A 13,503-nucleotide genomic window follows, 5' to 3' on the forward strand; every position below is an offset into this window, starting at 1 on the left:
AGATCAACATTTACAACGCCAGAAATGAACGAAAACTGGCATATGTTGCCTTGCATTGCTAATCTACAAAACATGTCCATTTTGTAAATTGCGGAACTAAGTGGAAGCTCTGAAGACTTCTTTCAAAAGGATGCCATCATCAACCTTGTGTTCCTTCCAGAATCCAGTTCTGCTTGATACGTGGGCAAAGTGCTTGACAAATGAATTGTTCTTCCCAATTCTGATTGTGTTACGGACACAGTCAGCCGCGTAGCCAGCTGAACTGACAGCTCTCCCTCCTCCACAGATGGCAAGCTGAAGATGTGGGTATATGGTGTAGCAGCGGGAGCCCTGGTACTGCTCATGTTCATAGTGTCTATGATATACCTAGCTTGGTGAGTCCGCTCTGATCTTGTCCTTTTTTACTCATCCATCCCTTCATCATTCATTAAAAATCCCCGTAGATATTTTTCGTTGTTGTTGGTCCGATTAGATTTTGAACCTTTTCATTTAGTCGTTAGTCGGTTCATCCCCCCCTCATCTTTTTGGTTTATTTATTGTTTTGTTGTTGTTTGTTTTGTTTTCTTCATGCCATCTGTCGCCAGCAGCAGTTACAGTGTCCTCCGCCGTCTTCAGGCCACTGAGTCCAACGCCAATGGGACGGTGGTCTGGATGGGCCAAAATGCACATGAGTTGACTTATACCTGCCCCGATTGCCAAGAGTTGGGCCAAAGCAGTAGCCAAAGCAGCGGCCAAAGCAGTGGCCAGGGCAGCGGCCAAAGCAGCGGCCAGGGCAGCGGCTAAAGAGGAAAAAGAGGCGGCCCTACGAGTAGCTGCAGTGCCAATCGTTGACCCCTGACCTGTGACCCCTCCACCAGTGCCACATGACATGTCCCGCTTGACCAGCTGTGTGAAGTTGCTAGTGCAGGTGATGTCCCAGGAAATCACCTTCTATGGGTCCCTCATACTGTAGGTGGTAGGCTCCGGATAGAACCTGGTCGTAAGTAAGCTTCCGACTTTAGGATGAGCTTACCTTCACCAAATCATTAACCTAAACCATTAGGGCAGTGGTCTCCAGACCCTAACACACCCAATTACTAATCAACATCTCAAGATGAAGATTAGTTAACTCAGAAGTGTTAGTGTTGGCCTGGAACAAAATCTGTGACCAGGCTTAGTGACAACTGATGTGACCACCGTTGACTTATTCAACCCCTATTAAGACTCATTCTGGCCTTTTCCTGTAGACTTATTTGTTTTCTTGAATGTAAAATCGCACAATGATGATGTCATACTGCCCTCTGGTGGCCATGACAGATAGCTACTATATTTTGGAGCAGGAGCAACATTCCCCTGCGTTTATCAAATCCCCTCTGCCATCTCATCCCTGTTTATCCTCTATTTACCATACATTGTCACACACATGTATTATGTTGCTCACGTTTGTTATGCACGGAACACCAATTGTTGAGGATGATCACGTTCACGTTACCATCAAGAAATATGGACACATGCAGTAGAAGTAAGCGTTTATGCATGCATCTTTTTGAGGCATTAACGATTGCAGGACAGCAATAGTGCTTCTCTTTTCCTAGGATGGTGATGTTTGCTAAATAGCTCTGTAATATTCTTGCACTGTCAGAGCCAATACAAAAGGTACTTTATAGCTCAGAGCCATAGAAGTCAAGTGAAGCATGGCCACAGATATTAATGCAAATTAACATACTAATACCTTTAACTTGCTTTTTATCTTTTTGATATGCCCATGTCTTCCGAAATGTCCGTTTTATAGAGATATCATTCATTTGGAACAATCGCAGCGATATGTTAGATCTGACATAATAGTAATAGCCACTTTCTAGTGCTGGTGGTGTATTACTTGCACTGTAGTGTGCAGATTGTAAGGCAGGGTAGTAACATGTTGTCTACTCTTCCTCTTAGCAAAAAGCCAAAGAAACCAAAGAGACAGAGGCAAATGAACAACCGATTGAAACCTCTCACCCTAGCCTATGACGGGGACGCTGACATGTAGGACTCTGGGGTAGCCTAGTCCTCTAGAGACCTGCCACACCTGCCGTAAAAACAAAGAGACATATCCCATCATAGGACGGACAGCGATGTTTTCATCTGCAGATCAGAAGAAGAAGACCAACGGCCATCTTGAATCCATTTTGGGTCCTCATGAGTTAAATGGAGATTGGAATTGAGGAAACATTTCTCCACTTAGACGTATTTGGGTTTAGTCCATTTCAAGCAGTAGTTCTCCTTTTCCATTTTCTTTTGTGATATTTCCTTAAACAAAAGCCTTCACAGCCTCCACTCACTACGAGGAAAATGCCTTTTTTTGTTTGCCCTTTTTTGCTTTCAAATGGAAGGGCTGCTGCGAAGAGACAAACTTTTCTGTCTTTGAACACAAACAGCACAAGCTCATTTCTTTGCCGTGTTTTTCTGCTTGTCACTGAAACGTTGAGTAGCTGGAGGCTTAGGATGCACTGACGGTTCGCACGTTGCCAAAAGTCACCACAGGGAAGGGGAGAAAATCTCCATAAAAAGGCTTGGATTCATTTCCTTTCTGGATTTTGACTGAAATCTCCTTCTTCGGTCGCAAACAAAGAGATACTTTTGGTTTCCGGTTGATTCCTAGACAGAGGCCTATCTTGAAGGATAAACATATACAGACAGAGAACACAAGATGAGAAACAATCCCTGGTTACTGGATCTATTGCCTGTCTCCCTTTTGCTTTGTTCCAGGCACTATTATTGCACTATATTAGTGCAGCATGATATGCACATGATGAGTTATACGTTGTATTGCCATAGAACATTGCCTCTCTTAAGACACAACCATATGCAGTTGGAAACAAAATGTGAAAATAATAGGCATTTTCAAGGCCATGGATACATGAAAACTGGAGATGATGTCCACATTCTATAACACAGGGGGGTGTGAATCAATAGTAAATATGTATAGATTTTATTTTGTCACAACTCGTTTTGTTTTTGGTCCAGTATCTTTTGTGGTCGATATACTGTAGTTTGTTTGGTATTGTCCCTCTCTATGCCCGAATGAAATCGAATAGACTACTTAAATGAGGACCATTGATTCTGTTCTTGCTTACAATGAGATATTTCCAATGGTTTAAATGTTCTAAATATGAAACAAAGCCCATATGTACATGGAAGATAAATGGGTAAATGGATTTTCTTATTTTTTAGATAACTTATTTCGCAAAAAAACAAAACCCTTCTAAAGCTAAAACGATGTGTGTGACTACTATTGTATTTTTATCTAACTTCTAATGTCACGCAACCCTAACTTCTGCCTTATTGTCAATGATCAGCTATCTACAGTACCATATACATTCATGAAACCAACATATTTAATAATGGGTGCAGCACAGGTTTAAACTGTATGTCATTGATTCATGTAATGAATGACTGATGAATTTAGAAAGAAGTTAAACAGTACCATTTTGTAGGACAAAGGCTCTAGGAACACGACAGTGGTTTTCAGTTCTGACTTAAGACTATTTAAATGTCCTTTTTCACAATGACCCATATCATAGGTGCCCTTAGACATATTATAATGATGCAGTCGTTCTCCCGGCGTACAATATCACATCATATATTCTGTATATATCGAGGTCCGTCTAAGCAGCCTTCATTACAGCGTATGAATACAAAGGAAATATGACGCCGCTGTTCTGCAGTGGCAGAATTCGACCAGTCTGCCTGATAGCTGGAAGAGCAGCTGATGAGGAGAATGTTTACTTTTTTTGTCAGTTTTCCTTTTAAATAATAACATTTTTGAATTTTTGGAGAAAAAAAAGATCAACATATGTGTACATTTATTTTGTATTGCACACAAATGTTTAGTTTGAATATTGCAAAGTGGGTGTATGATATTACTGATGGTGGTTCTCTTGATGCAAGTTGTGTGTTGTACAAAAAGATAAGACTCCGTCATTTTGTAGAGATTGTATCGGAAGTATTACTAAAAATAAATGAAGAAAGTGTTATAAACATGCTAAGTTACAGTGGAAATGTTGATTGATGTCTTTCTAGTGTACTGTCATTATGTTAGCTGTACCACTAGATGTCTCTCTAGACACAAATGAAAAGTTATACTGCAAGGCTCTCTTGAAGTCTCTTCTTTCCCTCTATCTCTCTTTCTACCCCCTCTCTCTCTCTCCCTCTTCCTACCTCTCTCTATCCCGCCCTCGTTCCCCTGTCTTTCTCTCTCTCTCTTTCTTCCTGCCCCTCTCTCTCTCTCTCTCTCTCTCTCTCGCTTTCTTCCTGCCTCTCTCTCTCACTCTTTCTCGCCCCCCCCCCCTCTCTCTCTCTCTTCCTGCCTCTCTCTATCCCTCTTTCTCTCTTCTCTTTCTCTCGCTCTATAAAACATCACATAACACTGACAATCAGACCTACAAGCAGTACCGTTCACGCAACACCGCCACTAATCCTGCATCAAAGAACGTATCATTCACATCTTCCAATAGACAAAACATAGACAGAGCATTTGATTTTCAGCCCTCAGTCAATCTGAAGATTGATCCCAGCCATTTGCTCCAGGGTCTTTTTTCGGGTTTCCCTTTGTCATTTATCTCTAGTTGTGGCATTTTTACCAAGTCAATTTGATTTTTTTTTCAAGAAAGGGTTTTGCGTACAGGTAGGCATGAAAAGTGAAGGTCTACCAAGAGGAATGAAGTCCACATGTTGGTGCGTTGTTCTCCTGTCACTCATTTCTATGGTAAGTTGAGTTTTTGTTGTCAATTATCTAGTAAAAATCTAATTTTCTCTCTTTTGAAATCTTGTGTTCAAAGCTACCAGCTAAATGTACAGATGTTGCCTGTGCCATAGCATTTTTCCAAAGACTTTTTTACTCACAAGTGTTTGGTAAATGTATATGCTGCATATATATTTTGAGTATACTTTTCAGCACATTGGAGAGCACCAGTCTTTGCTTTTACTCTTAAAGGGAAATGTCACCATACTACAACTTCCTATTCATCATCTCCAGAACCACCCCAACATCAACATATGTGAAAATGCCGCTTTTCTATGTTTTGTAGTAAAAATGATATAGGAAGATAAGTCTTTCCAATGACATCATCATCCAATTAGTAGACAATTAGTGGGCAATGCATACTAATAATTGATTAAAATCACACGATGCACACCGATAATGTCATTGAAAACACTTATCTTCCTCTATCTTTTTTCACTACAAAACATAGAAATGCGCCATTTCACATATGTTGATGTTGGGGTGGTGCTGGAGATGATGAATATGAAGATGAACAATTGTGAAATTTCCCTTTACATCTTTACCTAATCATCTATTGTTTTAGTAGATGTACTATTGTGTTAGGTGCAGAGGGAAACATTTTGTCATTCACATTCCCCGATTTGTTGTAGATCTAATTTTAATCAATCAACTCAGATGAAACTCCCATTTGAGTCACTCAATTCAGTTGAAAAGTAATAATGCTTGACATTTCACCTTTTGATAAGCTTGACATAATATCTTCATTGTTATGCCATCACAGTTTCTCACACCCCGATTGTGTTAATCTTCTGGTACATAGTAACCCTGCATGAGGTAAATCTGTCAACAGACAAGCAAGAGAAACAGGCCCAATTGTCTCTTACACATTATTTTAACTTAATCCCACAAAGGTGACTAATCTTCAATAGTTACCTTGGGTTATCAGCACTTAATTTCCATAGTGATTGAAATAAGTCAATTATTAATAATTATTTATACGATTCCCATTATCGAATTGAATTCGAAGTCTTGAAAATTATAAACTCAATTTCACACTTCACTAGGCTCACTAATCATTTTATCCCTTGAACTAATGAAGCCTTCTCTTTAAGGAACACTTTTATTCAGTGGATTATGATGCAATTATATTAAACTAATACTATATTACTGTAAAATGTCATTACAGTATTGTAAACATGAAGTGTTGGATGTACAGAAAGTGTTTACTCTCAATAGTACCACTTGATGTGAATGTTTTTTCCAGGCTTCGCCTCCAAATTGCTTCGCCATGCTTTAATGGGGTGCTCATAATTGTTTCGTGCTCGGCGCATCCTAAGCTCAAGCCTCGAGCTCCTTCGACAGATTGACAGACCCATGGGAACCTCGCAAACTTATTTTGGACGCCTTTGAACCAACTCGTGTGTGAAATAATGTGATTATGTATTTATCCTCTGGGTGAGTTGGAGAAAATAGTGGCTATTTTTTTTTTTGCCACGGTAATACCCTCAGTCCAACTGCTGACCGTTTTCATCCTGTACAGAACTCATGGCGATAATACTGCCCTATGTGTGCTACATTTGATAGTCTACCATTCTATTTCACACCTATTTGAGATGTCTTGATGCCTCACTCTAAAGCCCATAATCTTTGACCCCCTCAGGTAACAGTGGGGGTAACATGGAGACCGAACTTTCTGGTGATTTCACGTTGATCTCTGTTCATCTCTGAGAATGCTATAGCTGATCCATGAAAACACCAGAGAAAGAACATCCTAAATATTCCAAGATCAATTTGGATATCAGCACAACCAAACGATCCCCTAAATGAGTGATGGCCAACTCCCCCAGGAGAGCTACTGATTAGTAGAATCAAGTGTTAGATTAGGGCTTGAACAAAACCCTGCGGGGAGTAGCTCTCCAGGAGAAGAGTAGGCCACATCTGGCCTAAAACATATCCCTGGAGATGTGTACAGTCTTACTGCGCTTAGATCCAATTCCGTTCTGCTCACTGAACGATGGAATCATGTCCCTGTGGATTCACAGATTCTGAATGGTTCTGATTGACCAGTGCTGTAAGGTGCTCTCTGAGATTCATTTAGGCACATATGGTAGCTGAGAGTTGAAAGGGAAGTATGTCATGTCAGTGAAGATCCTTTATATACTAAATAGAATGGGTGGAATGGCCATGATTCATGTTGATTCATCAACATGGTGCAATTTTGTTCCACTATAACACAAAATACTGAGACAAGCTATGGTAAACAAACAACTCCAAACTACCCAAACAGGATGGACGACATTGTTGCTATGAACAGAGATAGCCGGTTCCAACCATTCCAGCTCTAATGACTGTTTAACCGGAAGTGTCGGCTAATCGCAGCACCCAGAATTCACTCAATTTAGTGGCGAAAATGGTAACAGTCTGTCGGAAGAAACAAGTCTGCCCCATAACCCCCCCCCCTACGAGTTCCAGCTGCAGTACCATTTCAGTGAATGAAAGCTCACACATTTTTAATAGTCTCTCCTAGGTGTTTTTTTAGCTACCAAGGTTGTCTTATCAGAACAAGACATTTTTGCTATATTGGGGTTTTAACCTATAGCATATCCTCCTTAGCACAAGGGAAGCTACTGTACAGTACCAGCCTGTATCTTCCTCTCTCTAGGGAAAGGATTCCTTAACAGGAAGAGATAACATTCAGGCACATCCATCTACTGTGTATACCACATTATGTCTATGGGTATTTTCAATAGGACTCAGTAGGGTATTTAACAGGGTATGTCCTCCATGATAGAATCATCCCAGTATTTGTGTAATCATGTGCAGGATTTCTGGTTTGTTTGAGGCCACAGGTGAGATTTAGAACTGTCTAATGAGCAATGCCTCAAACTTTTCAAATTCACCCCATTATAGCTGTTGGTGACAACCCGTTTCTCCACCTCCATTTAACACCAGCAGGGAAAATAATAATTTTCTGTCTTCTCTGTCTCACATGCTCTCAAACAGAGCGAGGTAATCTTGGCCTTTCCTCTGTTTCCTCAGACAAGGCTGCCTTGATGTAAATGTTGGTTTAGTCAGGAGTGCCTTGATTTGCCTAATCTCGTAGTGTGGATTACAGGTTGGTTATAATCCGGGAATTGGGGTCTCTGCGAATGTGACACGGAGCCCTCTAATCCCGACCATGACAGTTTGCGCAGGCTGTCAGGTGCTTCAGATGAAAGCTAATTGCACGTCAGTGTTGAACCCAGTATAATAACCGTCATGACAAGACAGCAAGGACTAAGCTAGCTCTCAAGAAACATTTTGAAATTGAATTGTGCATATGATTGCTTAGGAGAAACATGTCTGAATCAACTAAATGGGATATATGTTGTGAGATCCTTAAAGGGAAAACTCAATATTTTATTTTCCAGGTCGCCCTCGCAAAATATGCTTTTAACCTTGAGTCTTTCTCCTAGTTAAATAAAGGTCAAACGAGGGGAAAAAATGGTAGGGGGAATCCGAGTAGGGGGAATCCATTGAGATTGAGCTTCAGTCATTTAGCAGCACAGGTAATTACAGCTCTATGAAAGCTATATTTCATTTGGTCATTGGAGAGCCCACTGCTAATGAATCAGGAAAGAGAAAGCCTTTGGAAATAAATTGTGCTTTTTTGAATGATGGTTCATACTTCCTATTCAATGAAACTGAACCACTCAACCTTCCCTATTTTTTTCAGAGGTAGAACGCAAATGTACAAGTTAAAGAACATTGCAGCGACATTTTCTTAGTACAAAATAATTCTGCAAAGTGCAAAAAATACCATAAACGTCATTATATTCTCGCAGTGTGACTTAATTTTAAACTTTTCTTCAACAATGTGCGTTATAAGGAGGCGATTATTTAACCAGAGTTTACTAAAGTGAGCAATACATAAATAGTGCCCCCTTTATAACACATTGTTGAAGAAAAATTTCAAATTAAATCAAGTTGGCAGATTTATAATTAGGTTTTTGCACAATTCTTTTGCACTGTTCATGGATATGAAGTCAAATTTGGCCCAAAACAAAGATGAGATTGAAATTCGGCTTGAGCACCAAAAATAAGAAGATTTGATATTTTTCAAATGAAGTATTCTATGTCCAAATCCAACATGCATTCACACTATAACTGTTACAATATACAGACTACCCTACCGCAATATCATCCTGTGAACTTTGTGAAAGAGAGAAGACCTTATTCTCCTAGTATTGATCTGAGGTAAAGGTACAACATGTAAGATTTTGCCCAGACAGATCTGCTGTCACGTTCCACAGATGGGGTTAGGCCATCACTGTCACCATTCTTCGTGAAGTGCAGTGGGAATCTTAGCCCTCTCATCTGTATTATTATGAGGGACAGAGTAAAGGAATCATCAATCAACCGTTCAGGGAACATTCAGGGGGTAATAGTCTGGTGTGGCGTCACGTCTGTAGGCTACTGAATAAACGCTTCATTCATCTATATGTATGGCAGGATTGGAATGTCCTTACTCTTGATAAAAGACACTGTGTTCATATGAGGCAATTGTGTCATGCAGTGAATTTGTCTCATATTCTTTCTATATCCATTAGTCATGACCTTCAGCGTCACTGAATTTCAAATGGGTATTGATTTTATTGCCATTTCAGATCTACAGTTCATGTATGATCTATTGGTATAAAACAAAACAATGGCATATCAAGGACATCACTTTTTATCCTACACAGCAGGCTTATTTTTTTAACGGTTTAAGACATTCACGGCATGCCTGTTGTGTTCCATCATTGAAATAGGATTGTCTCTTTGTTTTCTACAGGTTACAAGTGCCCATTCGTCTGCTTCTGGAAGTTCAGACGTTCTGAAGTCAGAGAGCCCAAAGTCAAGAGCTAAGGACCTCTGGACAACAGACACCAGCAAGGACTTATCCATCAGTCGCCTGCTCTCCCAGACCTTTTATGACAAGAACCTGTCTGGCCTGGATCTGAACTATGACAAGTTGGAACCGTACTCTAAACAGGAGCTCTGGGACTGGCTCCACAACACCTCGAGCCTTCAAGACCCCCGCTCCCGATCCAAGAGGAGACCCATCGTCAAGACAGGAAAGTTCAAGAAGATGTTCGGCTGGGGAGACTTCCACTCCAACATCAAGACAGTGAAGCTCAACCTGCTGATCACCGGGAAGATCGTAGACCACGGCAACGGCACGTTCAGCGTCTACTTCCGCCACAACGCGACGGGCCAGGGCAACGTGTCGGTGGGTCTGGTGCCGCCCACCAAGGCCGTGGAGTTCCAGCTGCAGCAGTCGGCGGTCCTCGAGCCCAAAGACACCAAGCTGTTCAACTGCAGGGTGGAGTACGAGAAGGTGGAGAAGGGCACCAGGAAGTCGCTGTGTTCCCACGACCCCTCGCAGAGCTGCCCTCAGGAGCAGACCCAGAGCCATGTGTCCTGGCTGTGCTCCAAGCCCTTCAAAGTCATCTGCATCTACATCTCCTTCTACAGCACCGACTACAAGCTGGTGCAGAAAGTGTGTCCGGATTACAACTACCACAGCGATACTCCCTACCTCCCCACCGGGTGATTGGCTGAGCGGCTAAGGGAAAGGAACAGAGACAGACAGGGCATTCGCTCCTGAGAGGTGTCAGTTGATTTGAGCTAGGCTGGCATGGCCCTCAATAGAACGGGGGGGATGCTTAACTGTCGGAACAGAACTGTTAAAAGGTATTATTAAAGCTAATGCTTCCCTGCTGCTTGTGAGATCGCTACACTGAGCAGACCTTCCCTATGGCCATTGTACGAGCATTTAGGACGCAACATTTCCTGGCTTGGCATACTTTTTCCTCATGTATTTTGACCCTCTATAGTAGCTATAAGAAAGTACTCAGCCGGAGCCCTCGCTGAAGATTTGTCCTTATGTAAATAATAACTGATCAAGCCCACTTTATTCTATTAGATACTGTTTCTATCTTCTAATTGAACTCTGTGTGTTGATGGAATAGCATTTTTCATTTTCTCTCATTGTCCATTTCTGTTTGTCACTGGTGATTACAAAGTGGAAAATTAAATAGGTAGATGTCGACTTACAGTGAAGGAAAGTGTCAGAATGCATTAAGGCTTGCCATCTATTTCATTACGTGTTTGTATCTGTATGACAGCCAGAAATACAGATCCTTTCAAATTGTTTCTTTTTCAGTCTCAGTGAATTATTGAAACATCAACATCGCATTTAATAAGAGCAACTTCCTACAGATATACACTGAGTATACTAAACATTAGGAACACCTTCATAATATTGAGTTGCACCACCTTTTGCCTTCAGAACAGCCTCAATTCGTCAGGGCATGGACTGTACAAGGTGTCAATTCGTTCCACAGATATGCTGGCCCATGTTGACTCTAATGCTTCCCACAATTGTGTCAAGTTGGCTGGATGTCCTTTGGGGGGTGGACCATGCTTGATACAAACGGGAAACTGTTGAGTGTTGAAAAACCCAGCAAAGTTGCAGTTCTTGACACAAACCGGTGCACCTGGCACCTACTACCATACCCCGTTCAAAGGCACTTAAATTGTTTGTCTTGCCCATTCACCCTCTGAATAGCACACATACACAATCCATGTCTCAATTGTTTCAAGGCTTAAAAATACTTATTTAACCTGTCTCCTCCCATTCATCTACACTGATTCAATGAGGAGTCATAGCTTTCACCTGGTCAGTCTATATCATGGAAAGAGCAGGTGTTCTTAATGTGTTGTATGCTCAGTGTACATTGTTTTCGGTAGATAAGGGGAAAAAAATGCTAGCAATGGTTTTCAGCTCTGATGTGGATGCCATGTTGATAGCAATCTCTTGCCATCAGCTATATCCTATCCGACACAAGTTAATGTGGAGTAAATCAGCTCAATGAAGGACTTTCATTCATTATGGATCTAAGTGTAATTCAATATTTAAAAAAGAACCATTTATGTTTGCCCCATGAGGAAAAAACACAGTAAAGAGTCCCCACTCTGTTCGCTATAAAACATTAAATCAAGGAAATCAAAGGAAGTTACAGCATAAAATGTGCTACTTGCCAGAGGACATGTATTAAACTGCAGGGGCATCTCTCCACACATTATAACAACCACTTCTGACATCAATAACGCAAATTCTGGATGATGATGATGTAATAACACTATACGATAATGATACTGGATATTCGATTTGGCCATTAAGCTTTCATTATGCAAATGTGATGCTTGTAGCTGATTGTGAAACATCTCTGAGAACCATCACTGTGATTGTCATCCCTGTGTGAGAGAATAATGTCTGGGAATTACACTGATACACAACTGGAATAGAAGTCCTTTATGAGGTTGATAGGCACCTTGAGGTGTAGTTCTTTCTGCGGTTTGCATTGTGCATCTAACTAGTCAACTACTGCAGGGTCCTCAGTACTGTACACATGCACACAGACTCGTTAGTTGTTGACACAAGTGAAAAATGGAAATGAAGATTTGACAAGGTACTTCATAAGAAATGGGGTTTGTTTCCTGTGAAGAGAGGGGCCTACGTGATAAGAGAGTGTGAACAAGGATTTATGATGTGAATGAACAAAGCTGACAGAAATAAGCATTAATATTTGACTCGTAAATTGAGAGCAGTTATCTGTCATCATGGCTACTGGATGACAAATGTTTCAGATTATTTTATTTGAGTGCGTCTTCCATTGTTATAAAGTGTCGTTTTCTGAATAAGATCAGTTAAATATGTTGCCAAACTGGGCACTCTTTGTCTTCATTTTGTGGAATACACTATACTGTACTTGAGTTATGGCAAATGATTATTTCTTTGAAATATATGTATGAATTCAATAGCACTCTTTTAGATGGGCCATGTCTGATAGTTGCGCTTGGTTCTGAGTCTAAGCTCAATCTGGTACCATTTCTATGAATGAAACCCTCTATCTGTAATATACTACTGCATGATTAACGCAAGGCTTTTGTTGAGTGAATTATCCCCACCTCAGATCCAGTCCGTTGGTGCAGTTTTCCTGGGCCATAGCCGTACGCCAAGCCTCCGGTCTCCTCCTGCTCTCAGAGAACTTCCTGATTAATGTGGTCTGGGGGAACTGTCACAAATGGCAGATAGAATCAGGGGATTTCTCCTTCAGACTCCCAATGACACCCAGCAGCTGCAGGAGTAAACAGATGACTAACCACTGGCCTTTTGGCAGCCATTCGAGACTGGGAGGAGGAGGAGACCTGTAAATGTTGCCTTGACATTTAGGTGGATTAAAAACGTTATTGGGATCCGGCTCTCCTGGTGTCAGAGGTAGTTGGCTCCGTAATTAATTGTGTCTCGGTCTTTTTTCAAGAAGCTAAGCTAAAAGCCTGCTAAGTATCATGCTTGTTGCAGTCCTTCACTTACTGTATGTAGGGCTAGGTACACTTGGTTAGCCTAGCTCTTTATCTGATATGACGTCTATATTAGTGACCAAATAGCATATCACTCATAAACAGATAATCAGATGGGATGTCAAATGACTTATCTGAGTATGTGCAATTGGCATCTAATTTCAGAGTAATTCATTAATGTAATTTTGTATCTTGTTATGTTATTGCAGGATTCATGTTATGTTTTGCTTTGTGGTGTTAATTTCTGTGTGAAATGCTGACATATTAAAGCACTATCAGACAATGGCTTGTGGTTTTTTGAATTACAAATGAACTGCTCTCGTCCAAACGGCATTACTATCCTGGAAATGAAAGCTCACTCATTGTGA

General features: G+C 40.9%; 2 protein-coding genes across 2 annotated transcripts in view; both read left to right on the forward strand.

Annotated features, from left to right (window-relative positions):
- Positions 1–4,023, forward strand: part of LOC106605193 (thrombospondin type-1 domain-containing protein 7A) — a 99,298-nt gene extending 95,275 nt beyond the window's left edge. The window contains exons 28-29 of the mRNA XM_082975307.1: positions 287–374; positions 1,921–4,023. Of these exons, the coding sequence (XP_082831433.1) occupies positions 287–374; positions 1,921–2,011 (179 nt within the window). The 3' untranslated portion in view covers positions 2,012–4,023. The remainder of the gene's footprint in view (positions 1–286; positions 375–1,920) is intronic.
- A 345-nt stretch (positions 4,024–4,368) lies between these two features.
- Positions 4,369–13,418, forward strand: LOC106605258 (neurexophilin-1). The gene is made up of 2 exons (XM_014200696.3): positions 4,369–4,729; positions 9,561–13,418. Exons 1-2 carry the CDS (start codon positions 4,655–4,657, stop codon positions 10,320–10,322), a joined length of 837 nt encoding a protein of 278 aa, XP_014056171.1. The 5' UTR covers positions 4,369–4,654; the 3' UTR covers positions 10,323–13,418.
- Positions 13,419–13,503: the final 85 nt, after the last annotated feature.

Source organism: Salmo salar, chromosome 05 (assembly GCF_965601325.2).
Source record: "Salmo salar chromosome 05, fSalSal1, whole genome shotgun sequence".
NCBI lineage: Eukaryota > Metazoa > Chordata > Actinopteri > Salmoniformes > Salmonidae > Salmo > Salmo salar.

Excerpts from the sequence above, each read along its gene's own strand:
- LOC106605258 (XM_014200696.3), top strand. The coding sequence starts at position 4,655 with ATGAAAAGTGAAGGTCTACCAAGAGGAATGAAGTCCACATGTTGGTGC. Across the intron at positions 4,730-9,560 it reads TCCTGTCACTCATTTCTATG|GTTACAAGTGCCCATTCGTC; the intron begins GTAAGTTGAGTT and ends TGTTTTCTACAG.